This window comes from Sycon ciliatum, chromosome 4 (genome assembly GCF_964019385.1).
Source record: "Sycon ciliatum chromosome 4, ocSycCili1.1, whole genome shotgun sequence".
Lineage (NCBI taxonomy): Eukaryota > Metazoa > Porifera > Calcarea > Leucosolenida > Sycettidae > Sycon > Sycon ciliatum.
Window position 1 is genome coordinate 19,931,517 of NC_088646.1, and position 26,929 is coordinate 19,958,445.

At 48.5% G+C, this 26,929-nt stretch overlaps 2 protein-coding genes across 3 annotated transcripts; one reads left to right on the top strand and one right to left on the bottom strand.

Annotated features, from left to right (window-relative positions):
* Positions 1 to 451: 451 nt before the first annotated feature.
* On the top strand, positions 452 to 14,443 carry LOC135814904 (E3 ubiquitin-protein ligase Topors-like). 2 transcript variants are annotated; one of them, XM_065328101.1, is made up of 8 exons: positions 452 to 1,077; positions 1,978 to 2,096; positions 5,383 to 5,471; positions 6,395 to 6,646; positions 6,851 to 6,918; positions 7,759 to 7,897; positions 9,219 to 9,427; positions 12,116 to 14,443. In XM_065328101.1, exons 1-8 carry the CDS (start codon positions 930 to 932, stop codon positions 13,942 to 13,944), a joined length of 2,853 nt encoding a protein of 950 aa, XP_065184173.1. In that variant the 5' UTR covers positions 452 to 929; the 3' UTR covers positions 13,945 to 14,443. The 2 variants fall into 2 exon arrangements, with proteins under 2 accessions (XP_065184173.1, XP_065184174.1); XM_065328102.1 differs by having other exon boundaries at positions 930 to 1,052.
* Positions 14,444 to 14,687: 244 nt separating this feature from the next.
* LOC135814902 (uncharacterized) lies at positions 14,688 to 26,623 on the bottom strand. Its single transcript, XM_065328100.1, has 9 exons — positions 26,279 to 26,623; positions 25,194 to 25,357; positions 23,448 to 23,518; positions 21,688 to 22,101; positions 20,717 to 20,848; positions 19,500 to 19,724; positions 18,496 to 18,843; positions 16,370 to 17,783; positions 14,688 to 15,564 (listed from the first exon to the last, which is right to left on the bottom strand). The coding sequence occupies exons 1-9, from the start codon at positions 26,410 to 26,412 to the stop codon at positions 15,326 to 15,328; spliced, it is 3,141 nt and encodes a 1,046-aa protein (XP_065184172.1). The 5' UTR covers positions 26,413 to 26,623; the 3' UTR covers positions 14,688 to 15,325.
* Positions 26,624 to 26,929: the final 306 nt, after the last annotated feature.

Here is a 26,929-nt window from a genome sequence, read left to right on the forward strand (position 1 = left end):
GTTGATCACAGACTACGAGTCCATAGGCCTAGCATGCCAGCAGGACAAATTTGCAAAGCAAAGCCAGGAAGGATGCACACGGAAGAAGACTACTGCCCCTGTGCAGAACCAGGTGTACCGACTGAACTCTGCAGGCCGGCTGGCAGCTGAGCAGTGATACAGCAGATCGCACCAGACGTCCGGACGTACGTCCAGACTTCAGAGTCACATACATGTACGTAATACAACAAGTAACAATTATTACATGATTGTAAACTGTAAAAGAACTGATAATGATGAAGTAAAAAGCAACAGCGATGACATCAAAGCATGCAAATGAAATCGTAATCGCGTGCTGATGCATCATTGCATGACGCAGCATATGCGCATGTGCACTGACCAGGCAATCAAAATACCAATAATCTATGTGTGCGTGTGTACGTGTGCAGCTCTTTCAAATAGAAAGTACTGTTGCATTTCATAATTTTTTTGTGAAAGTCAAGACATTTCAAGAAACCAGTCTGGTCGTGAGTCGTGACTCCTAATTCCCTGCGCAGATAGGCTGAGCAGCATCATAGCATTGCATCAATTTGCATAACTGTGTTTGACTGATAAGTGATAGCTACTAACGAGCAGTGGCTGTATGTGTTTGTACCTTGTTCAGAATTATTTGAATAGAATTCTACTCAGCTGCGGTACAGCTAGCTGCCAGTCAGTAAAAAAAGTCCACAAACTTCACTCTTGCTTTGTAGCTGGTACAGGATTCTAGATACGTGCAGTCATTTATTGACACTATATCAGTGCGTTCTCATGCAGCTGGTAGCTGAATGTGATCGACATTAATTTGGCCAAATTCTGACCTAAGATTTGCCTTGCATCCTTCTACATGATCCGGACCGAGGAATACAGGCAGTAGTGTTGTGTACAGGCAGCCAACTGAACAACGCACAATGGAAGTCTCACTCTCACCGGGGCTATCTGAGCCTCGTGATGATCAAGCTGAGAAGTCGCGCGATGCGGAGAACGCCGAAGCGGATTTGCAGTGTCCAGTGTGTCTGGAGCGAATTAAGGACGTCAGTTTCCTGGATTTGTGCTTCCGTATCCTCTTCCATGTACATATTTCCACGGTGCATTGGGTTGTGTGCACCCTTAAAATGAACTTCGGGTATCCAATAGGCAGCATACGTAGTACAGTCAGACGTCGCTTAACCGCACACATCCGCTTTCCACGAAAATATCCGGATAGGCGAGGGAACCGGATAATCGAACACACATACTGCATGTATGCGTGGCATATGCTGTAAATCGGTAACCAACGATTTTCTTCCGGATGGCGAGGGATCCGGATAAAAGAGGGCCAGTTAATCGAGTTCTGACTGTACGTAGGCAATATGAAAGCCAACAGCGTACTAAAAGGTATGTGGCATGTACATTGGGGTGTCGTAGTACCTAGGGAGATGACATGGGTGACTGGAATGTGAAACAAGGTGGGTTCCGCTCCCAGGCTGGCTGTTTCAGTCGCCCTTGGGGCAGGGCCGGTTTATGCACACCCGCATATGGCATCATTGGTCTTGTTCACGTCTGTGATCAGTAGGTCAAGCGCACGATTGTGATTGGGACCTGCACAGAGCATGGACCACGTAGAAGTTCCGAATCCGGGGTCTACTGTGGTCTTGTGTTATCTCCCCCAGATGCCACCACTCCCCGATGCACATATTATGGTGTTGACTCTGCATATCCTCTTAGAGTGACTGTCCATAGTGGTTACGGATGGCCTCAAAGACATACTTTGAAGTAGAAGCTATGAGGACTGGTATTTGGTTCCGAAGGGTGGGGTATCTCTAGCGCTTTGACTATCACCCTTGGTTTCTTACCACCATAGATGAGGGCAGATGCTTCTTGGGACTCCATCATGTTGTTCGCTGAATGCATTGCAGTCAATGAGGTTGTACCGTTCTTGTGAATCTCCTTGACTGGTGCGGTGATTCCATGCTGCAGACCGGTTCTGCTTTGACTGCGTGATGAAATGGGCCGAGGTGAATCGCTCCTGTCCGCTGTGCAAGATGACGTTCAAGAGCATCATTCACAAAGTGCGCAGCATCTACGATTATGAGCAGGTGAGTGCTTCAAGCTATTTAGCATTACACCAGTGTGCTGGATGTACACTGCCGGTGAGATCCGTTAAGAAGTACACATTTTCCAATTTAATGGTCACACCCGTACTGACTTTCGGGCACGAACTTTCAAACCCGACTTGCCCGTAGCAGAGAAGTCGTTTTTTTCTCCAGAGCATGCCGTAGTACATGTATGCACAATGCACGTCATGTACACATGCATGCTACGCTCTGCATGTGAGAACCATACCGGTACTTACTAATTCAGGCAGTATGTTTATCGGGCCAAACTCGACTGCAACAGACAGAGTCGAAAAGATGAAGGGATGTTTATTTTTAGCAAAAAAAGGACCAAGGGCAAGGAACTACAAGTTACGCTATAATGTCCACTAACACCACCAATTACTTGACAATCAGCTCGTGCGTGTTTATTTCCGGCACTTACTTGTCAGCTGTGCAGGAATGGACTCGGATGGAAAGCCAAGGATGAATTTATTATTATTATTATTATTTTACAAGAAGTCGGAGGCGGATAATACTTTAATAACGAAGGTACGTGTTGGGTCGTAAGTATCCACGCAAACACACATCCAGTCAAAATAAGGCACTTGTCAAAGTATCCGAACGTTTTCGGTCCCTTCTCATCAAGGATTATACAGGGAATGGCTCAAGTTGGAAAGACTAAAACTTATATAGCGTAAAGATATGAGATAACAACACTCGTGACAAGGTGGAAAATTATCAAGTTCAGCACGACACAAAACTCGAAGGAAATAATAATAGTGACAAGAACATAGTGAACAAGTTAAGTTACATTGTTAACACCTCGACGAGGAGTAACACCAAACAATTGTAGCGACAACACATTTTCTTTCTGTACGCAAAGTTCAGGATCTAACTTACGGATATACAAAGCTTCTAACACAGCCAGATGCAACGCACATCTACCACGTGACAATATTGAGAACACATTATCACTGTACAACTCACGACAATTGGTACGGGCTGACAGATGTTGCTTGATGGACGAAGTGCGATTCTTAGCTCCGTTGGGTGTTGTCTCCTCCAATGTCCCGTCATCTCGCCTCTTCGCGGCATCACCACTATCCGTCTCTTTGCTTTTCCGCGGCCTTCCACGTTTTCTGACACTAGCCGTTGTGTGCGCGATGCCCAGTGTCCTTTCAGCTACGTCTCCTCCATTGTGGATTTCTATTGATCTTCTTACTCCAACTTCTTACGCACGTACAACGACAACGGAAGTGACAACAACAGTCAATATTCGAAAACGTGGTAGACCGCGAAAACGAACCTCAATATCGAACACCGGACAAGTTGGAGTAAGAAGATCAATAGAAATCCACAATGGAGGAGACGTAGCTGAAAGGACACTGGGCATCGCGCACACAACGGCTAGTGTCAGAAAACGTGGAAGGCCGCGGAAAAGCAAAGAGACGGATAGTGGTGATGCCGCGAAGAGGCGAGATGACGGGACATTGGAGGAGACAACACCCAACGGAGCTAAGAATCGCACTTCGTCCATCAAGCAACATCTGTCAGCCCGTACCAATTGTCGTGAGTTGTACAGTGATAATGTGTTCTCAATATTGTCACGTGGTAGATGTGCGTTGCATCTGGCTGTGTTAGAAGCTTTGTATATCCGTAAGTTAGATCCTGAACTTTGCGTACAGAAAGAAAATGTGTTGTCGCTACAATTGTTTGGTGTTACTCCTCGTCGAGGTGTTAACAATGTAACTTAACTTGTTCACTATGTTCTTGTCACTATTATTATTTCCTTCGAGTTTTGTGTCGTGCTGAACTTGATAATTTTCCACCTTGTCACGAGTGTTGTTATCTCATATCTTTACGCTATATAAGTTTTAGTCTTTCCAACTTGAGCCATTCCCTGTATAATCCTTGATGAGAAGGGACCGAAAACGTTCGGATACTTTGACAAGTGCCTTATTTTGACTGGATGTGTGTTTGCGTGGATACTTACGACCCAACACGTACCTTCGTAATTATTATTATTATTATTATTATTATTATTATTATACGCATTCCCGCGTTGAAGTGTAGCAGCAGTATGCTGCGTCCACAGCTTCGCTTATGCAGAATGGCTTGGGTGAGAGGAGAGGGGAGAGAAAACAACAAGGCAACCAACATCTATGAAATAGGTCACAATAACATGAACATGAAGAGAACCAACCTACATATGCATGATTGCACAAGAATGGAGACGACAAATGGCTATAATCATTGTGCCACAACACCGAATTTATAGAAGAACAAAAAGGACCACGGAACTACAAATTACGCTATTATGTCCACTAACACCACCAGTTACTAAACAATCAGCTCACATCCAAGATGTGCTAGAGCTGTTAGCCAGTTAATTGTAGAACGTCAGTACCGTCGGTCAGCGTCGTGCAATGTTATCGCATGAGCTGATTGTTTAGTAACTGGTGGTGTTAGGGGACATTATAGCGTTACTTGTAGTTGCTTGGTCCTTTTTGTTCTTCTATAAATTACTTACTTGTTAACGGACTTTACGATAATGTATTCCGGCCAGGACTGACCTGTGTTATTACTGCAGCCTGCTCACTTGAATGTCAAACAACGTTATTTCCTAATCAGCTGCTAATCTGACATGCCGCGCATGTGCTACGTGAACGTAGATGTGCACTCATGCATGGACACACACACAGCACACGCACATAAACACACACACACACACACACACACACACACACACACACACACACACAATACAATACAATAATGCCCATCCGGAGATGATGGCAGGTCCTGAAAGGACCGACAGTGTTTCAGTCACGCGGAACAGAACTTCGAGTGGCGAGTGAGGTCCTGGCGACGGCGAAAATCTCGGCCGCAGTGGCACCTGAAATCCCGAGACACAGGTTTAGGCGGCTGGATGGTGTTTCAGGCCAGTCTCCACGCACGACGGTCCTCGGCTAGGCTGAACCAGTCATTGCGGTGACGGTCCTCTAGATCAATCACGATGTCACGCCAGCGCTTGCGTGGCCCGTGGCGAGGGCGCGTCTTCTGGAGCTCACCAAACAATACGCACTTTGGTATTCTGTCGTCCGACATGCGCCACACACACACGCACACACACACACACACGCGCACACACACACACACACATCATAGTATACATTTGTGTATGCAGGCTACACGCAAGTACTTAAGTATGTGCCCCGCGAAAGCCGGGCTCTATTGTTTTAAACTTAAAACCGTTTCTACCCCTTGTCTTTACTTGCCTCTACAGTTTGATTTGCCAGGCCTGGCATCAAAGGATGGAGCTCCACGCCAAGGTGGCCGGCTGTATTTCTCGGAAACAATGCCAGACGGACGCAGGTCAGTGATTCCGGGGTGTCTTTCCCACAACGTAAATGCTTAAAAGCAAGGCGCACAATAAAAATGCTTACTGGTACTTGTCTAGAAGACTGAAAACTCAGTCAAATTCGGAGATAGAGAGGGAGAGAGAGAGACAGAGACAGAGACAGAGACAGACAGAGACAGAGAGAGAGACAGAGAGAGAGACAGAGACAGAGAGAGAGACAGAGAGGGGGGGGGGGGGAGGGAGAGGGAGAGAGGGAGGGAGAGAGAGAGAGAGAGAGAGAGAGAGAGAGAGAGAGAGAGAGAGAGAGAGAGAGAGGCAGGTTGACGTTTCGTAGAATCTTGATTTTCGATATGATGGCATACCGGCACAGATCAAGCTAGATGATTCATGCTACACAGCTACAAGCTCATAATGCTGAACCACACAACAGGAGCAAGACCTCCGACGGACACCGATATATTACGTGTTTCAACAAGAGAATGTCTTCTTGAGAAATGATGTTGAACGCCCACGAGAACACAGTAAATACAGGGTATAGGAATGTGCCAAAAAGCAGTGTAAAACTAGGAGTGAAAACAGGGGCAGCGCAGTGATAAGGTGACAATCAGCAGCATGAAGAAATCCAAAGGATCCACTCAATCGATCTGGATCCCGATCCAACCAATCATCTTTCCTGATGAAGACATTTACTTGTTGAAACGCTAAGTATAGCAGTATACGCCTTGAGTCTTTTTCCTTTTTGCGCTTCTGCTATTTACAGTTCAAAAGCCAAGCAGGCAGACAGAGAAGAGTGTGAAGTTTGTAGTTTTATTCCTGAGTCGCATAATTGTTGTTTTTTCGCGGTTGAGGAGTGTTTAAGAAAAGCTAAAGTGTCAATTGGGCACTGCTGATGTAAGATGATGGAACATTGTGCACTGTATTCGGATGTTGTGTTTAGATTTCACTACAGCTCAACGATGATAGGTGACCATCACCGTTCTACCACTTCAGCGACGGACAGCACAAATACGAATGCGAATACTAGACACCATGTGGCTTCTGGTTCAGGAGCAGTGTCGGTGGCAGTGACTTCCTTGTCGTCGTCCAGCACTACCGCCGCCGCATCCTCTTCATCCTCCCGTGCGGGCACCGCCGCCGGCGCTGTGTCCGTTCGCCAGCGTCGCAACGACGCCGCCATCGCGCGTCGCAGGTGAGAAATCTGTGCACCTCTGTTGCTGTTTGTGTGGAATTGTCAGCTTGCGGCTGTCAGTGTACGCCCAGGTGTATGCTATTGTAATTATGCATACATGTACTTATTCAATCTGGGGACAGCATGCAGTTTTGTCCCTTGTGGACTGATGATGAAGTTAGTGTGTGCTCGTGTGTGTGTGTGTGTGTTTATTTGTGTGTTCAGAATGGTCTACGCAAATCAGATCACAACACACTTGCCGCCAGATCGAATTCGTCGCCAACGTAACATCAGTGAGTTCAGATGCTGTGGCCATTGATGTCAGCCTGATGGTGCAATCCCATTATGCTTTTGCATCAATCATGTCATCTTCATCCAGTTGCAGGTGTTTGTGTAAGCCCTACTGGGTAAAGCTGAAGAGAGCGAAGACAACTAGAATAACAGAGAGCAATAAAAAAGAGTATGTCCGTACAGGCAACAAAGGGGAGTAGGAACTGCTGCAGAAGCAGCTGTGTTTGGAGGGACTATCATGTAGCTCCACTCTGCTCGAGATTCCGGCGTCAATGCCGACAGCGTGCGCAGCAAGTCCAACAGGGGCTGCTCAATCCTGGACAGCTCACACAGCAAGGCATAGTGCGATCTCTCTGTTCTTACTCTTGCCTCGGCCGGCTGAACAACTGACGGCTGCAGGCATACCACACCACGGTACGCTGCCCTACCCTGCTACTACACCGCTGCTGTTGTTACGTAGAGTACATACCTGCCCAGAGTGTGCAACCAGCGATGGGTAGCTGTCATGATTTCATTTCTGTCTTACGTAATTGTTCATGACATAAATCAGCTCTGCATGTGTTCGATACGCGGGGTTGACGCATCCAATGCAGGTTTTGTACAGCTAAGTGGATTGCGTCACGAGTAAAGCAATTTTGTAAACGTGACGAAAGTTTATGTGGAGTTTGATACTCTGGGGAGTTGTGTTGTCTTGTTGCTACGTGCAAGCAAACACAGTGGGCAGTAATTCATACATGCAACCAGCCGTATGTAGTGGTACTGTTTTGCACTGTCTTACACGTGTGTGCGTGATTGTGGCAAATGCAAGCGTATGAGATTGTGACCTGTGTTATTTGTCGCAGCGGCAACTTTCTACAGGAATAATCCGGCTGCAACACACCGGCTTGCGCCGTGGCTCTCCCGTGACCTGGGCATTCTTCTGCTTGGTGATGCGGAGCATACGAATTTTGTCGCTGACTTCATTCTGAAGCTAGTTTCCCGGTAAGTAATACTGATTGTACACAGCAGTGACAGCACTCCTGTACTAACGAGCAGGGGCCGTTTAATACCCCCGGAAAAAAAAGAACCCCCCCCGAGTAGGTGGTGTGTGGCTTTGCCTTGTCCAATATTTTTTACAAACCTATGTAGTTAGAAGTTGCGACTTCGGCGGTAATAGTCATGAAGTTGATTGTTCCAACTAGGAACACACGCTTCTTGCCGAACTTGACACTTGACTGACTCACGACTGCCATCCGGAGCACACGAGGAGCACGTCGCACCTTCCACTCGGCAAACCTGCAAGAAAGCACCACTCCCTGCTCAATACACGGTGTTTCGGGGAATTCACCCCTCATCTGTTGAGCTTGAGTAGGCTGAGGAAGATTGTGCCTGAAAAGCACCACTTATATACTGCTCTCCAGGCCAAACCATCATCAGGGATACAAACTTACAGAGACGCTTTGTTTCCAGCGCGACAAACACCTAGTTGTTGGAGGTGACAGCGTTGCAAATAGCTATACTGGCTCTCAACGTCTGTTTATCACAACTCCATGAGCGACTCTGACTCACGCTGCTACCTGGAGCTTTACGAGGTGTTTGTCGCGCTGGAAACAAAGCGTCTCTGTAAGTTTGTATCCCTGGTGATGGTTTGGCCTGGAGAGCAGTATATAAGTGGTGCTTTTCAGGCACAATCTTCCTCAGCCTACTCAAGCTCAACTGATGAGGGGTGAATTCCCCGAAACACCGTGTATTGAGCAGGGAGTGGTGCTTTCTTGCAGGTTTGCCGAGTGGAAGGTGCGACGTGCTCCTCGTGTGCTCCGGATGGCAGTCGTGAGTCAGTCAAGTGTCAAGTTCGGCAAGAAGCGTGTGTTCCTAGTTGGAACAATCAACTTCAAACCTATGTAGATTGAAACTGTTAGGACGGACTCATTTTTAGGTGTATGAAGTCTGGCTGTCTTCTCGCTGTGCCTTGTGTATTACTGTACTGGGTTTTGTTATCGACGTGCTTGCTAGCGTCGTCATGCGCTTGTGTTTGTTGGTCCTGCTGGTGGTGATGACAGTACTCTGCGTTGTTGTTTCTGTTGTTGTTGCTGCTGCTGCTGCTGTTGCTGGTGTTGCTGCTGCTGTTGCTGTTGCTGTTTGAATTTTGAATTCTTTATTCTCACGATGGCATCATCGCCGATAAGAGATGTGTTGTTGTTGTTGTTGTTGTTGTTGTTGTTGTTGTTGTTGTTTTTGTTGCTGCTGTTGCTGTTGCTGTTGTTGTCGTTGTTGTTGTTGCCGTTGTTCTTGTTGCTGTGATTGATGCTGTTGCTGTTGTTAGGATCGACATGGACTCGAATGAATTTGCTGACGAGGTCCAGGCATTCCTGCACGACAGGTCACCACTCTTTGTGCAAGAGCTTCTGTCATTCGCACGCTCTCCGTTTGATGTTACTGGCTATGACTCTGCATGTATCTACAACGGCCTTCGGGTCACTGAAGAACCACGCTCGCTACAAGATGGCGGAGAAACTGAACGTGTATTGCGAGGTATGGTGCATTTTTGAAATGTGGGCATGATAGGGCTAGTGCACATAGTGGCGCCAACTACATAATTATATCGCAGCTCAAGATAGGAGTTGCACACTCTTGGTTATGTGCTCTTGCTAGTGTCAAACAACAATGGGGACCCAGAGGTCTAGCCAGGATTTTATGCCAGCCGGCCAACGTTCTAGTTAAAATGCATCGTTCTGGGGGAGACCCCGCCATCAGTCACGTATCCACACAGACACACACACACACACACACACACACACACACACACACACCCACCACTACAAATCTTTCATTGCAGCTTGCATCTCCTTTCGCTTCGTCCAAGTATGGGCATTCATCAGGCAGTTGTGAACGTGAATGTGATTATAGGTAAATTAACAAAATATGAAAAAGAAAGCAAACAGCTACATGATCATGGATCATGTGTTCACCAATGTCATGTCTGAATGCAGTGTACATTGGTCATCTGACAAGACCCAGCCTAGCCACAGCCGTGTACACCACCAGAAGCAGCGAACCATGACCCAACCTGTTACATTTTACTGACGTACTTAAGTGCATACTCAAGTGCATTTGAGCTTGAGTGAAGAGCTAGCACTGAGCCTGAGTAGCCAGTGCTACGTACTGTACTGTACATACCTACGCCTAGGATATGGGGCACTACAGTCTACATGGGGGGTGACTGCAGCCGGCCAAAATTACCCTACCCTTGGAGCTGTCTCAGCCGGCAGGTCGCCCTCCCAGCCGGCAGAATGCCGCTGGCAGGTCGCCCTCCCAGCGCCGGCTGGGAGGTCACCCAGCCCAGCCGGCATTCTGCATTCTGCCGGCTGAGCCGGCTTTGGCTAGATCACTGGGACCACGGTACTACAATGTGTGCGCAAAAGCAGTATGTGCGAAATTTGTCACTGCTTTGACATTAGAGAGGTTCTGCTACACGGAACTACGTTCCAAACTCTGTGTCAACTGCAGTGAAGTTTGACACGGAATTTTCGTACGTTGCACCGGTTCTGCTGTACGTAGCATGCTCGAAGCATGCACGAACACAACGCCACATGTACTCTGTACGCTCACTTTTCACACGGAGTCCAGTCCGTGTGAAGCGCGCTTCACACGGAAAACGGTATGAAAAAATCCGTATCAAACTAAATCCCGTACCGCGGCGAAGTTTCCATACGTACTTTGGCACGTTTTACCGTGTGGCAGAACCTCACTATTGTAGTACCGTGGTCCCCACTGTTGTTTGATACTAGTAATATTCATTGTTTCACTACTGTATGTCAGCGCCTTTAAAGCCATGGCCTTATATTCGAAATACCGTTGCTTTCCTAGCAATTTTAGATGCAAAATGACACACCCACTACGCCATGCCATAAAAGTCAAAGTCCACACAGATATTTCAATCAAAATCCACTTGTTCACCATACCTGCTGGGCTGTAAGTTTGTTAGCATAGTACTTATTCCTTCATTTTTACAAAACATACTTCAAATGTCATTTCATTTATGAAGCCCATGGCTTTATAACTGAGACTGGCTTTATAATCGAATATACCGCCATGGCTTTATAATCGAATATACCGCCATGGCTTTAAAGGTGCGGACATACGGTACCGTAAGCCCCGGGCGTATACTTTGCAGAGCGTCAAAAACCGGGCGTATATTTGGGCATGAGCGTTATTTCGGACACAATCTGCAGAAGATCAATCTATCAGCAACCCACTAGTTTCAGTGAACCACCATTCACACTGAGCGCGGTACAGGTACATCAAACCACAGCTGGAAATTTGGTCGTAACCAAGAATGTAGCGATAAATTACAGATCTGATAGGTAAACCACTTGCTATGGTAAGTACAAGGCACAACAGGTACCGGCATGACTGAAAACGTCGTGACGCTCAAGCAGTTTCTACAGTTTGTACGCGAACGCACGCTCGCGCGCTAGTCATTTTGAGTCCACTTTACGCCCTGGGCTTATTTCGGGCATGGGCGCTAAAACGGACTTGAAGTGTACACCGCCTAAAACTGGGCTTATTATCGGACATGGGCGTTATTTAGGGTGGGCTTATTTACGGAATTTTACGGTATGTAGTTGGCGCCACTAGCGCTATCTTTTAAAGTGCCATTTGGTCAATGCTCTGACCGCCAAATATGTAGTTGGCGCCACTAGCGCTATCTTCTAAAGTGCTATTTTGTCAACGTTCTGACCGCCAAAGTGCCGGTTATAAGGACTTGCTTGCTACCTTGTTAAGGCCATGGTAAAAAAAAGTTGATTCTCAGGTCATGAGCCTGTGAAAATCGGTGCGAGCGAGCGATTTTTTATTTAATTTCCCACAATTTTTTTATTTCCAAAGATAGGGTCACACATATATCATGGTCACATGTTCATAATATTCAGGCCAGGGAGTAGAAAAATACCGGTATTTTACTACTCCCTGATTCATGCCTTTCGCATTGACCGTTTTCATGCGCGCATATGCACGCATAGAATTGAAAAAATCCGTCGGTGCGCCGCCAAAAATCGGTGGGCGCGTACTTGAGAATCAAAGATAATTTTTACCATTGCCCAATCACCATTGTTTTTTTCTTGAAAAGTAATGGTACGAAAGGCCTAGTGGCTTCTGTGCTTCGTGTGCTGATTTGCTTTCCTCCAACCAGGAATCTATTTTTCTTACTTGCCTATACAGATGCTGGACAGCTTCATCTGCAGCAGGCGATATTCGAGGAGCTCGCCGCCACCAGTTGGGACACTCCGGCTCATGCTGCTGCTCCTGCAGGTGGCGAGTCCACGCCTGGCCATAGTGACGAGCTACCAGGAGCAAGACCAGCACGCAGTGGTGGTGGTGGTGGTGGTGGCGGCAGTGCTTGGTCTGATCGTGAATCAGATGATGACAGTCTGTTAGTAACTGCCGTGTATTCGCCAAACACAGCGGTCAGAAGAGGCCGCGATCATCACCCATTAGTTACTATTGATATTGATGATGATAGCAACACTTCCGACCACACCATCACACTGATGTCCTCGTCTAGTCCGACTGCACTTAGTGGAGCGACTGGTGACGCTCCCCACTCAAACTCTCCCACGGTCGATGGACAAGGAGAGGCAGCATGTCCGCTGTCCTCGCATGAAAATCAAGCACACAGTTCCGATGGTCACACTGCAGAATGCAAGCGCGAGCTAAGTCCCAGCCGCCTATCACCGTGTAGCACTGAAGAGTCGGAGCGGACTGCGCAGGATATCAGTTTAAGTACGGCTGCCGTTGAGCCTTGTGCAGAGCAGCAGGACCCGCCTGTACTGACCCAGGCCGATGAGCAGCAAGCTAGTCAACGACATAGTGGCACTGCTCAGATATCTAGCCCAGGTCGTTCTCAACGCCAGTCCTCTCCGAGCGGAGGGCATGTGGGAAGTGCAGCTGAGCCTACCCGCCGTGCTACAGTGCACAGCAATGCTTCTCCGTGCTCACACCGGCATGCACAGTCACCGAGTCGCTCTCGCTCTCCAACGTCACGGCAACAGCGGCAACAACAACAGCAGCATAGCGAACAGCACCATCGACATCGTCGATCTCGTTCCAAACACCGTTACACCAGCAACTCGCGTTCGCCGCCAAGCCACCACCGCAAGCATGCGCGTTCCAGGTCAAAGTCGCACTCGCGCAGCCAACGTCGCTCGCATCCACGCTCCCCAGCGGCTCGCGATCATGGCGAAACGCGCAGCCGTCACCGCCACGTGTGTCAGCACCATCGTCAGCAGATACGTCGCAGTCGAGCCCGCAGCCGAGACCGCAGTCGAGATCGCAGTAGCGAACGTGCACGCCAGAGACGGAGGTCCCGCTCATCGTCCTTGTCACGCCGCCGCCGCAGGGCCCATTCACCGGCGATGTCTTACTCATGGAGGCACCGTCGCCGTGAAGGAGAACGCACATCAACAGCATCATCACCGTCGTCATCATCATCATCAAGAAGTAGATCCAGAGCTCGACATGAACGTTACGAACGGAATTCTTCTCGCCGTGACCGTGGCCGGAATCATAGATCAATACGCCAATCTTCATCTTCTTCTTCGCCTAGAAGAAGACGAACATCCAGACGGAATAATTCCAACGGACGCCGCTCTCTTAGCCCCCGAAGAAGACCTCAGTATGTAGCGGGCCGTATGAAGACAGTCTCTCGGTATTCCCAGGAAAAACGTCCTCGGCGAGACAGTAATCAGAGGCAAGAGATGTACAGCCGGGAAGAGAGGCACAGCCGGGAAGAGAGGCACAGTCGGGAAGGTGCTAAACAGTATCGGCAACAGCAGCAACGAGTGCGTTCACCAAAATCGCATGGCATCTTACGCAACGAGTCTCCCGGACCAGCCATTTCTTCTCGCCAGCAGCAGGGTCAGGCAAGCGAACGCCGTGACAAATGCCTGAGCAGCGTTGTCGCGCTCCCATCTGGCCATCAGACCAGTAAGCGCGAGCAGAGGCAGCAGCAGAACTTGACCGAGGAAGTGCTACAACTCGAGCACCAGTAGCAGGAGCTGCGCGACGAACTGTCCGCTACCCATGACCGGGCTATGCACGTGCTGGCCCAGCTGGAGGTGCTCGGCACTGGCAGTGCAGGTGACGGCGGCGGCAGCTGTGACATTGAGCATGCGGGTAGCAGTGCAGCGAGGGCTGGTAGCAGTGCAATCACATTGCGTACCTCTAGCGCCGCTGCAGCTACTACTGCCCCTGACGATGACGCCGATCTTGATGCTCTACAGCAGGAATATGTACAACTGGACGCCGATATACTGCGTGCCAAGAAATCTCTGGTGCGTGTCATGAACCGACTAGAACATGCAACAGGTCTTGGTACTGCCCCTGAGTCCAGCACTGATAAGTGATTCAATCTGACCGAAAAAGTTGAAATCACATTGTTTTGCCTGACTCCTTTAGAAAATGTGTGTCTATTTCAGGAAGTAAATTGAAATTTCAAAGAAGTCTACTGATTTCCTTCTTTCTTCCTATTTTTATCTATTTTACGTTAAATCAATGGTTGTGGTTGTGTTCGTTACTGTGTATGTGCTGTGCCTACAAGTACGTTCTGAGCGGGTAAATGGGATTATTTCCAATTCCACCACCCTGTTCAGAGTGTGTAGGCCGTTGGGCGGTTCGAAAGAATTATCTTTCACGCTAGCTCTCCCGGGGAGGAGACCATTGTGCCCGGTTCTGGCAGTGAGTGTGTGTGTGTATGTGTGCGTGCGTGCGTGCGCGTGCTGAGACACGTGCATAACTCGTACACAAGTTCAGCTTGACCACAGTATAAACAATGCAAAGATAGTGCATGTACCACCATTATTCTGCCAAGGCGTGTTGCAGTTTCATACGTCAACAATGCTAAGATGGGATGTAGGATGTAATTGCAGTACGCGTACATGTACATGCGTTCAAAAGAAAGAAAAAAAACTTCTCAACTCTATGTGCGGCTATGCTATGTCACGGCAAGTGCACGCGTCAATACGAGCACGCTGACTGACGCTTTGGCTCAGGGAATATAGCATGATCAACAAATCTTGACATTGATTGAAATGCAACAAACGGGCCGAATGGTTTATATTAGATCTGGAGGGCAGAGCGATCAGGTGCTACTGCTAGAGTTGTCCGCGATGGCTGCAGTCCAGGCAAGATGAGTTGTCTGATATACTGGCAAGTCCGGCCGGGGGAGCTGTGCCTGATACCGACAAGCATTGTAGTACCGGATTGGCTGCTCGTGGCAAGGAATGCAAGCGCAGCGGGGAGAGGGCTGGTGGCTATCACAGCTACCTGTTTCCTCCATGATGATCCGGACCGGCCACTGCCCGGCAGCACGGCACCACTCCATTAACCATCAGACTCGTTGATCACACGCACACATACTGGCACTAAATGCGATCAGCCCTCGCTTCTATGTTTCTGTGCATATTTTTCTTTTAAATCCAGGTACACTCGAGCCATGTGCTGTCGACTGAGATACGGTTTTTTGGCGTTTTGAAGCTGTTCAATGAACGATTGGGCTGCTCTGGATTCCTGCCAGCCCTGCGCCACCATAGCAGCTTCGACTTCTTCGACGTCAATGTAGCCATTTCCGTTCGCATCTATCGTACCAAACTCGCTAGCGAGAAACTCAAGAACTGCAAAACACCAGACACATACGGGTATGGTCAGTTACGCCACTGCCGCATTGACCTGAAATACACTGGTTGTGAGCGAAATCTTAACTCATGAACAATCTAAGGGTGTGTTTTTTATACCCCCCGCCCCGGAAAAGTTCAAGACTCTCCGAAAAGTTGGAGCACTCACGGTTCTTATATCCTGTCTGACTTTTAGGAGATTCTCTAAAGCTCTCCAAGCTCCCCGGGCTTGAAACTTGGAGATCAGTCTCACGTTCTGGGGTCCAATAATTTGAACTTTTGCGAAACGCCAGGTGTTGGATCATGAGCGTAAATTACAACATTCCCTTTTGGCATATGCACAGTGCATACTACATTCACATGGGCGAGATATCCAAATTCTTCGAGACCTGTTCCTAAATTATTCCAGTGTCCTTGACTTGCAGGATAAATTTCTCCGAGAAGCTAGAGAAAATTTGAACAATTTCCCTTTTTACCCCATTACACGGAGACTCCCTCGATTTAGGCTAAGGCCTGTGGAGAATCCATAAATACAAAATACAAATACACAACTGCAACACAACATGCACTCAGCTGTTGACTTGCCACCACTGAAAACTAACCGTCATGTCAACATGCACTCGCTGCAGCTCTCTATTCCTTCCATCCGGCACAGTGACATTCAGGCAATGGCCGTGAAGCACGAGAGTTTGGCAAGTTAAAGTACCAGCCATGACGCCAGAACCGGCTGCTTCAGGATCGCAGTAACGTGCTTAATGCGGTGATTGCGGAGGCCCTAAACGGGTTGGTTATCCCTAGAACTCACCGTTAAGCATATTGACGCCGGCGACTTCAGCATCGCCGGTATCCTCTCGCGCAATCCCGCCATTCGCCTCGACAGGACTATCATTGTCCTTCTCCATGGTTGCATCTTCATCATCCTTCTCGCCGCCTGTAGCTGTCATGTCGGGCGCCTCTTGTTCAGGGCTGCTGTTCTCTGTCACAGCACCTCGGTCCTCTGTTGTCTCCTCTTGCACCTCTTCTGTGGGTGACTGCTGCGATTCAGTGTCGACGTCTGGCCTCTCAGTGGTCTCCAATTCGGCATTATTGTTTTGAGGCTCCTGTTCACCATCCTCATCAACTGGATTGTCTTCATCATTATTATTTGTGTCTGGCTCTTCCTCATGCTGGGTATTGCTATCCACTTGCTCATTACCTGCAAGAGTATCACTGTTTTGCTCATGTGCGGGACTAACCGTGCTACTGGGCTCTGGATCCTCTTTGGCTGGTTCATCTTGATCATTATTATTAGTGCCTAGCTCTTCCTCATGCTGGGTATTGCTATCCACTTGCTCATTACCTAGAAGATTGTCACTGTTTTGCTCATGTGCGGGACTGGCCGTGCCACTTGGCTCTGGATCCTCTTTGGCTGGTTCATCTTCATCCGCATGATTATTATTAGTGCCTGGCTCTTCCTCATTCTGAGTATTGCCATCCACTTGCTCATTACCTAGAAGATTGTCACTGTTTTGCTCATGTGCGGGACTGACAGTGCTACTTGGCTCTGGATGATCCTCTTCAGCTGGTTCATCTTCATCATTGGTATTACTTGTCTCACCCTCGTGCTGGGTATTGCTATCCAGCTGCTCAGCACTGTGCACATTTTCGTTGATGGCAGTGTGGCCGGTCTGCTCTGCATCCTCTTTGGCTGGCTCGTCCTCGTCAGTGGTGTCTGCCTCTGCCTGCTGCTGTTGTTCCTCCTCGTTGGTATTTGCCTCAGCCTGGTTGGCGGCTCCCTGTCCAACTTGTGCATTTTCTTCCGGGACCTGACCGGCATTGCTGGCAGTTTTCACACCATTCACAGACTCGCTGTTTTCTTCTGCATGATAATGAAGATTGGGGACGAGTACATGGAGGAGGGGACTGATGGCTTGCGGAGGGAATGCCCGCATGATGACCGGCATGAGGTGCTGGGTCAGGTTGGTCACGGCCGGTATCATCGCCGTGAAGTTGACACGCTCCAGCACAGACTGCAGGTAGCCAGAGTTGATGTATATATTCATCACGGACCCCCAGTCAACACTCTTCAACTCCTCCAGGGTGGCATTCAGCGCAGCGGGCTGCAGCTGGCGAGAGACGTTCGTTTTCGAGCGCACAAAGTCATACAATTGCATGATGCGCCGTGATACATGCACCCGATGGTCAAAGATGCTGCTGTTCAGGAATCGCTGGTCAGCTTCCTGAGAAACAAAGCACAGAGATGAATGTCCGGACGTTAAGTAGGCTAACTATATACATGTATACATATGCCTGGCGCACTCACTGCCGCGCAGAGTACATGAGAAACACAGCTAACACTCAATCCGGGAAGTGGAACATTTATATATTCTAATCATAATAGGCTTGGCATGTCCCCCGGACAGGAGAATTCTTGTGACAAAAGAGAGCTTTACGAAATAGTGGTTGCGACTTTGGCGATGATGGTTAGGAAAGAGTTTTAATTAAAAATGTTCTAAAGTAAACAGGTACAATGCACTTGTACTTCAAACTGCAAAAAAGTGTTTTGCAGGCAATGCTGAGGTGAGTTGTTTCGCTGCACGCTACTCGCAATGCCATCTTGCTGTTTCTAGCATGCAGTAAACCCTCCGTGAGCACAGGTTGGCTAGGTTAGCGTGTCTATAAATACTGATGGAGAAAGGTATACTAGAAAGATCCTATCCCTGATGTCTGACCAGCATCGTCCCACTGTACATGCCCACAAGCCATGCATTTAGTACGACACGGACATAAACACGACATCGTGGGAGGAAGGTTACAAAGCCAGTTCAAGTGTCCTTCAGTTGCACGGGTACTTGTGACGTATGCTATAAGCTGAGGAAACAGGATATTTACTCGTGACTTATTACATACCAGCTATACCCTGAGCACACTGGATATCCAATAGCGACTTACCAGCTCACTTATCTTGGTCTGTGCTGCCGTCATGTTGCCAACAAGCGCAGAAAGCGTGCTGCGCACACTTGCTATGCTAACTTCTCCGCTACGTGTGCCCATGCCAAAGCCGGCCTCCCGAAGCTGAGCCGTTGTGCCTGTCTCGGCCGCGCTCGTGGTCTCCGCGACCTGTGGCGGCTCAGTGGCGGGGTGCTCCGGCAGTCTGGGCGTCGTCGTCGTCGGAGCCGGCCGTAGCAGCTCTTGCAGAAGCAGTGCACTCGTCGTGTTCATGTAGGTCACGGCGTTGCCGAGCTCTGCTACCTCTGACTGGACTTCGGTCACCAGCATGGAGATATTCTTCTGGCCACTCTGCAAGGAAGAATGAGTACGAGCACACAGTGGACGAGGGATACCCAGTGTCAGGAAGAGAGAATGCGAGTACATGTACAGTGCACGAGAGCAACAAAGACTAAGTGAATGTAACTACACTCTCACATGTGCACAAGAGCCTGCATCATCAGAGTCACAGCAAAACCTGTGTTTGGTTGAGTCAGCAGTCACAGCAAAACCTGTGTTTGGTTGAGTGCATTCACAGCAAAACATGTGTTTGGTTGAGTGCATTCACAGCAAAACATGTGTTTGGTTGAGTGCATTCACAGCAAAACCTGTGTTTGGTTGAGTGCATTCACAGTGAAACCTGTGCTTTTCAAGGTACCTAGCATTCTTTTATCCATCGTACAGGATATCAAGAAAATTGGCTGGCCCACAGCAACGCAGCAGTGCAACTGAAAAGCGATCACAGTGACAGGTTCTCAAGGTGCAGCTCTAGTAGATGTGGCAACTGCAACAATAGAAGCACATCGTATACCGAGACCCTTCGAGTGAGTTGTTGATGTTGAATTGCTTATTCTCACGATGGCACCATCGCCAATATGAGAGTTACATACGGTATAACTATTGCCTTGAAAAACTGCCAATCCAATAGGGTGGTGGGTATTACCGTGAACATAGCCACTGGAACTCACCACGCGGTATCCATGCTCAGCCTTCACGATAGCAACGAGCTTCTGGAAGGACTTGGATAGCGACCCATTCACTGCCTGAACGGACTCGGATAGCGAGCTGCTCAGAGTATGCATAGTCTGCTGTACCGAGGCGTTGAGGTTCTGGATAGAGTGCCTGAGTGAAGTGTTGAGCCTTTCCACAGTGTCCAGTGCAACCTGTGCCTGTGTTATGATGGGTGGGAGTGTCTGCCATCACAAACGACAGATCACAGAGACAGCACAGAGTGGATCAGAGGCACAGGCACACACACGCGCGCACACACACACACGCGCGTGCGCACGCACGCACACACACACACAGTGACACACATACACACACACACAGTGACACACACACACACACACTCTCTCTCTATTATGACTATAATCAATGAGCTAGACTTCTATTAAAACCAGTCTTGTAATTATACTGGCCAACGAAACCTCGTGAATAAAGTAGCGCCAAGTTTGAGTGCTCAGAATAGTGCTGGTGGCAATAGGGCGCTGCAGCACCTAGTGCTTTATGATCATGAGGTAGCAGTTCTCTGGTAACTTCATGTAACTTGTTGTCTCCACACATGCAGGGCCGGAGGCAGCTTCCGCGGAGTGGTACGGCCGAAGGGCCATCTTTAAGGGGGGTCTGGGGGTCCTCCCCCAGAAATTTTTTGGAATTTAGACGGCAAATCCTGCACTCTGGGCGACTCCCTGTACAAAATCATACATCGAAACTTTTTCTCCCCGGTTTTGGACGTTCCATGTAGACCCGACTTTTTGAGAAGTTTTTTTTTTTTTTTTTTTTTTTTTGGTACGGCCATGGCCGTACCGGCCGTACCAGTGGCGCCGGCCCTGACATGTCAGCACAAACACCAGGCTTATGATATGCAGTATGCGCAGAATGTACATCACCACGGTCAAGCTTGATTCAAAAGTGGCTTTCATTCAAGCTAGGCTTCTATAGAGGTTGTGCAAGTGACGCCTTTGTGATTAATAATATGCTTGTGTTCAGTTGCAAACGAGTGCTTGTGATGCAACTGAATACAAACAAGAATACATTTTAAAGCCCTGCGTTGCCTAACTACATTGTCTTCTTGATACAAAACACTTCAAATGATGACATAATGATGATGTAATCACATGACCTCTACGCAAGGCAGAACAAAAGAAGGAAGAAGGGGCTCTAAACGAGCAACCAATCTTACTGGCATGGCGTCATCTTCATCCCCGTTTGTCATGGCGTCTATCGACGCTGTCATTACATTCATGGTGGACGTCATCGTGTTCATGGAGGTCTTCATATTCTCCATGTTACCATGCATTGCCAACATGTCCGCCTAAGCCGGCACACATATGATGATAACAGCGACAAAAAAAAACGAACTATTAGCACTGCGAGCTCGGGCAAGAAGATGAAAGAGAGCAAACCGAAGCGCAACCATATAGGCTGCTACGCTCCACACTCGAGTGTCAAAAATCCGACTCAAAATACACAGACAAGACAGTGAGCTGGTGGTGTTAAAACACACATTATCATCATGTCCGTTTAGCCATGGCCTGGTGGCCAAGATATCTGACTGGATTCTAATATTAGGCGAGACCAGAAAAATAGAGATTCCTGGGCCCTCCCGCACCAAAATCGCGCCAAAGCCAATTTTTTTTCTTGAACAGTTCATACATGTACAGTACTGATCGTGTGAGTAGATCTGTGACGTGGAGTCACACAAACCCGAGCTTGTACAACTCCCTGATGTACAGATCAGGGCCATCGTTGGCCGAAATACAGAAAAATAGAACGGGTAAACCGCGTACCTGTTGTCTGTAAAATAAAAATTACCGGAAAATGCTGTAAAAAAAGTTCAACATGGCATGCACACATAAAGTCATGTACATACATGGGAAAAAAATAAAAAATAAAATTCGCCCGCCCGCACCAATTTCACATGGATCCTGCCCGGGAATCTCGATTTTATTTTGGTCTCGCCTAACCATGCATCGTAAGCTGCAATGATTGCTTTCTGTTTACTGCACAGTGGAATACTGCCAACAGTGGCGCCTATAGCAACCTTTTTTAGAGTACCGTTTTTTCAGGGTTTTATCATTGTAGTGTTATTAACACCAGTAGGGTAGGACCAGGTACTAGTAGCAACACCCCACGAGTGGGCGCTTCACGTACCTCCATGCTGTCGATGTTGACGTTCACCTTGGTCATGTTGCTGCGCATGCCTGCGTCCATTTCATCGTGGGTGGTGGTGATGGTGGCGATGTCGCTCTGCACCTCGTCCAGGTCGCTGACCATGTCGTTCATGCGCTGAAGCATGCTGCTGTTCATGCGAGCGACGGCGCTGGCAAACGCGGCGTGCGTCTCGCGCACACTGCCGAGCTGCGACTGCACCGACTGCGACGCTTGACTCTGGTCGTTCGCCGCGCTGCTGCTCAGGGCCGCCAGGCGTTGCTGAAACTGCTGGCGAGTGTCTGCAATGTCTATCTCCATCTTCTCACTCATCGCTTTCATCTCGCCATGCATGGCCGAGTGTGCGGCTGTCTGCGTTTTATTCACTTCTAATAGTTTACTCCTAAGGCCTGAGACCTACAGGAGAGAGAGAGAGAGAGAGAGAGAGAGAGAGAGAGAGAGAGAGAGAGAGAGAGAGAGAGAGAGAGAGAGAGAGAGAGAGACAGACAGACACACACACAGAGAGAGAGAGAGAGAGAGACAGAGAGAGAGCGAGAGACAGAGCGAGAGACAGAGAGAGCGAGAGACAGAGAGACAGACAGACAGAGAGAGAGAGAGAGCGAAAGAGAGAGAGAGAGAGAGAGAGAGAGAGAGAGAGAGAGACAGAGAGAGAGACAGAGAGAGAGAGCGAGAGAGACAGACAGAGAGACAGACAGAGAGACAGACAGAGAGACAGACAGAGAGACAGACAGACAGAGAGAGAGAGAGACAGAGAGAGAGACAGAGAGAGAGATAGACAGAGAGAGACAGAGAGACAGAGAAAGAGAGAAAGAAAGAGAGAGAGAAGAGAGAGAGAGAGAGAGAGAGAGAGAGAGAGAGAGAGAGAGAGAGAGAAGAGAGAGAGAGAGAGAGAGAGAGAGAGAGAGAGAGAGAGAGAGAGAGAGAGAGAGAGAGAGAGAGAGAGAGAGAGAGAGAGAGAGAGAGAGAGAAAGAGAGAGAGAGAGAGACAGAGACAGACAGAGAGAGAAAGTTACAGTGAAGCTTCAGTACAACATACCCGGACGGACGGATGTTTAGGTGCGGCTTAGGCTAGGTACCTAGACATCCGTAAATATAAGCCAGGGTACTGCGTATCCAAGGTCACATGACCGAAGAAATACACATGTACGCAGGGACCTCAATGAGTGCTATATCCCTTGCAAGGAGAAACACCTGTTATAGCCAGGGTGTCTTTGCTATACAGTGTACTGAAGTAACGATAGATGGGTGTAGATGGATGGCTGTACTTCGAAGTAGATGGATGTACTTCAAAGTATCAGCATGCAATATGACTATAATGTATATACTACAGCGCTGGCAACTGAAATCCGACCCCCTTGGCGGATTTCAGTTGCCAGCACTGTACGAGGGTAGTAGTCATGATGTTTATCCTGGCAGTCTACTGCTCATCGCAAAGAGACTGCTCTACTTCTAGTTCCAAACTTAGCAATCACACCGTACGCTCGAGATCATCATTATAGTGTCGATACGTTTGAGCATGTGTGGGTGTGGGTGTGTGTGGGGGGGGGGGGGTGTGAGGTGTGCGGGCGCACACAGTGTGTGTGTGTGTGTGTGTGTGTGTGTGTGTGTGTGTGTGTGTGTGTGTGTGTGTGTGTGTGTGTGTGTGTGTGTGGTGTGTGCACGTGTGTGTATATCCGTGTGCGTATATCCATGTGTGCGTGTGCATGCACAATGACTAGCCATTGTCCGAGTCCAAACCTCACCAGCTTTGCTTTGTCCACAGTGTCCTCCATGTTGAGCCTGTACTGACTTTCAGTGTCCTTCATCGATGATACTAGCAGAGTCACCATCATTACCATGGTTCCACACAGTAGGAATGGAGACACAGAACACAATGAGTATCCGTAAGTGAATGCGATGCACACAGATGGTTCTGGTCTGCACACAAGATGTTCAGGAAAACAAGACCGACATGTTGCGGAGTTCCAATTCCAGTACCGTACTATTGTACACTACTATGTGTAGGCAGCAACGCTAGTACAGCCCAGGCAGTTATCCAAACCGTGGCACTTTTGGGCATGCAGTGTCCGTCTGGGGTATTCTACCGTATCACCCTTGCATGCACACTGTGACACAGAAACATAATTTACTAAAATAATTACGTCTTCACTTCAATCACAGCAATATTCAAATGCTCGAGGGTAGAGCAGGTATGCCCACGTACGCGCTAGCCACACAATTAAATGCGCCATTGCATCCATGTACCCCTTGTGCCTGGCCACAAGTTCCCAGTTGACTGTGGGTAGCAGCACGGCTGGAAAAACCGCTCCCAGGCAGGACTTGAACCAGGTACCTCTCGTATCTCAATCATGGTCTTCGACCACCCACTGTGCCTGCCTGGTCCGACAAGACATTACAGGCGCGTCGGAACGACTTTGGAGGTGGGGCGGCCATGGAAGGGGGGTCCGGGGGTCCTCCCCCGGGAAAAAAATTAAAAAATTGAAGCCAATTGCAAGCATTTCCGGGCATTTGGTGCCATTTCAGTGTACGGTAACTACAATGAAAGACTTTTTGATTCTGCAAAAAAAACAAGAAGATGCTACGATCGGGGACAAACATTACCCTCCCCCGGGAAAAAAATTCAAAAATTGAAGCCAATTGCAAGCATTCCCAGGCATTTGGTGCCATTTCAGTGTACATGGACTTTTGATTCTGCAACAAACCACGATCGGGGACAAGGATTTGCCACGTTTGCGCTGAGATCATCGCGCTTTGTTGCAGGGTGCTAAAAAAAAAAAAAAAAAAAAACCCCGAAAAAGTGGGGCGGCCATGGTGCGGTTCCGACGCCCTTGCATTACAAGATGTGAAAAGGCCACCTTGCTGTGAGCGCCGGAGTATGTTCAAGTTCTAACTAATTCTTAATCGTGTCTGCGCTTTTTGTCACTATACTAGTCCATGTAGAGTTTAGGACTCATGATTGTCCTTCTGCTCCAATCACCTAGCACCTAACTTACGGTACCTATGATTATGACAAAAGTAACATCCAATCAACTTTGGCTACAAAGCTTGCAAGGCAAACTCATCAGATGCAATAATGCAAGGGTGCATTTTTGTTGTAAGACCATAATGGAGCACTAGCAGTAGTGAGCAGTTGCCTCTTCAGCTACATGTCGTACATCGTACATATACCGCTATGCATAATGGGGCCAGTCCGTGTAAAAATCTACCATGCTCGCCCCCTTGGGTGTACATAGTGCATCTACATCAGAGTCACTGCTCCCATTTGGATCACACACATGCATACACACACACACACACACACACACACACACACACACACACACACACACACACACACACACACACACACACACACACACATACACACACCACACACACACACACACACACACACATGCAAACACACACACACACACACACACACACACACACCACAGACTCGCTTCACAAGCTTTCCAGATAAACATGTGTCAGAGGTGCAGGCTTACATTCTTTCTTCAATGCCTCGACATCCTTAGTCAACTCCCAGCCGCGATACCCTATGAAGCCAATACATGCCAGGATGGCGATGTTGAGTACCAGGAACATACAGCGAGAGCATGTACGGCAGCATCCATCTCGCTTCTTCACGTGTACGCTACGGGGCTTCCTCCTGCCAGTAGACGGGCAAATAATGACATCATGACACAGGTACACTGTGTGCGGGAATGTCGCACAAGCCCCGGAAAAATCCTGGATAGGTGATGGATGCAGGCACCAGAGCATGCATGGTTGGCAAGTGGGGATAGTTCTACTGGTGAGGTGCTAAGGCACACTTTGCCTGCTGTGCTTCTAGACTGCATAACTATGGAGCCGCTATGCATATTGCAACATAGCAGAACATCGTCATGCAAGACACAACGGATATCCTACGCCACTGTGTCTGACAAAGCCTCAGACAGCCCGGTTTGCTTTATCCGGCAACATGTTTCGGTACTCAGAGACTAACTTCAGGAGAGTGGACAGGAATGCGCACCGCAACGAGCGATCTGTGTTTTCGCCCTACCCTCCTACCCCCCGCCCCCCACACACACACACATACACACACCCCATCCCTACCAAATAATTTAATTTGTTCCAACGTAACACATTTGATACTGTCGCAAAAGAACGTTAGAAAGCTTATTTCAGAATACATGTAATAGGGAGCGAGCACATATCGCCTGTCGTCATGCTGTCGTCATGCTCGACAATTCAGTCCGCTGACATTTCGGTTCTCAACCCAACTCTTTGTTCCGTTATACTGAAAATATTCGATTCGATAAACTAATTTTTGAAGTAATTGTTACTCTTCCCTTTGACTAAGAATTTGAGTGCGTACCCACTGAGTGGAGCGGTTGGCAGGTGACAAGCCACCCTCTCTAATATTATTGGAATTGAATTTCATAAGTTTAATATTGTGAATTCTTTCGAAATTTCAGAATGTAACTCATTGACATAGGCCGCTGCATGCTGGCACAGGTAAACAATGGATAATGTGACAGTGTCATTATTATGGATATCGCGACTTGAGCGCTAGCATCGTGCAACTCACGTCCTAGGTGAGCGATGAGTGGGGAGGTCATGCAGTGCGAACTCCTGCACGTCTGAGTCGGAGTCATCCAGCAAAGGCTGACCGTCACCTTTCCTGCCTCGACCACCGTTCGACATCCTGTTCAGCTCGGCCATTCAAGACGTTTTCTGCACGGCCGTAGAAACCACTGCCCCTCCTGCAGCTCAGAGCTGCTGCTGCTGCTGCTTGCCCAACAGTTCTGCTGGGGACTACAATGGTCGCAGGACAAGTAATAGTAGTGGTTCCCGGTCTAAGCCTAACCCGTCCTCTATCTACCGAGTCACCGAGTGTCGCTACCATTCGAACAGCTCCGTACAGTACTCGTCAGTAGAAGTAGAAGTGACGAACAAAGCCACCACGGCGAGTAGCGCCGCCGGCACTCATCATCACCATGATCACTGCCTAGAAAGTCATTTTGACGCTACCGGAACTACAGTCATGTATGATGTAGTAGATCTGGTATGTACTAGGCCATGGCCATGCCATGCGCGTGCGCGGCATTGCGCGCCGCCAGTGCACGCTGTGCTCACTGCTCAGTGCATGCTCACTGCATGCTCATTGCTCAGCCTATTTAAAACGCATGCATTACGGAGTCATTATGCTCATATTATGAGTCATAGAGTCATACCATGG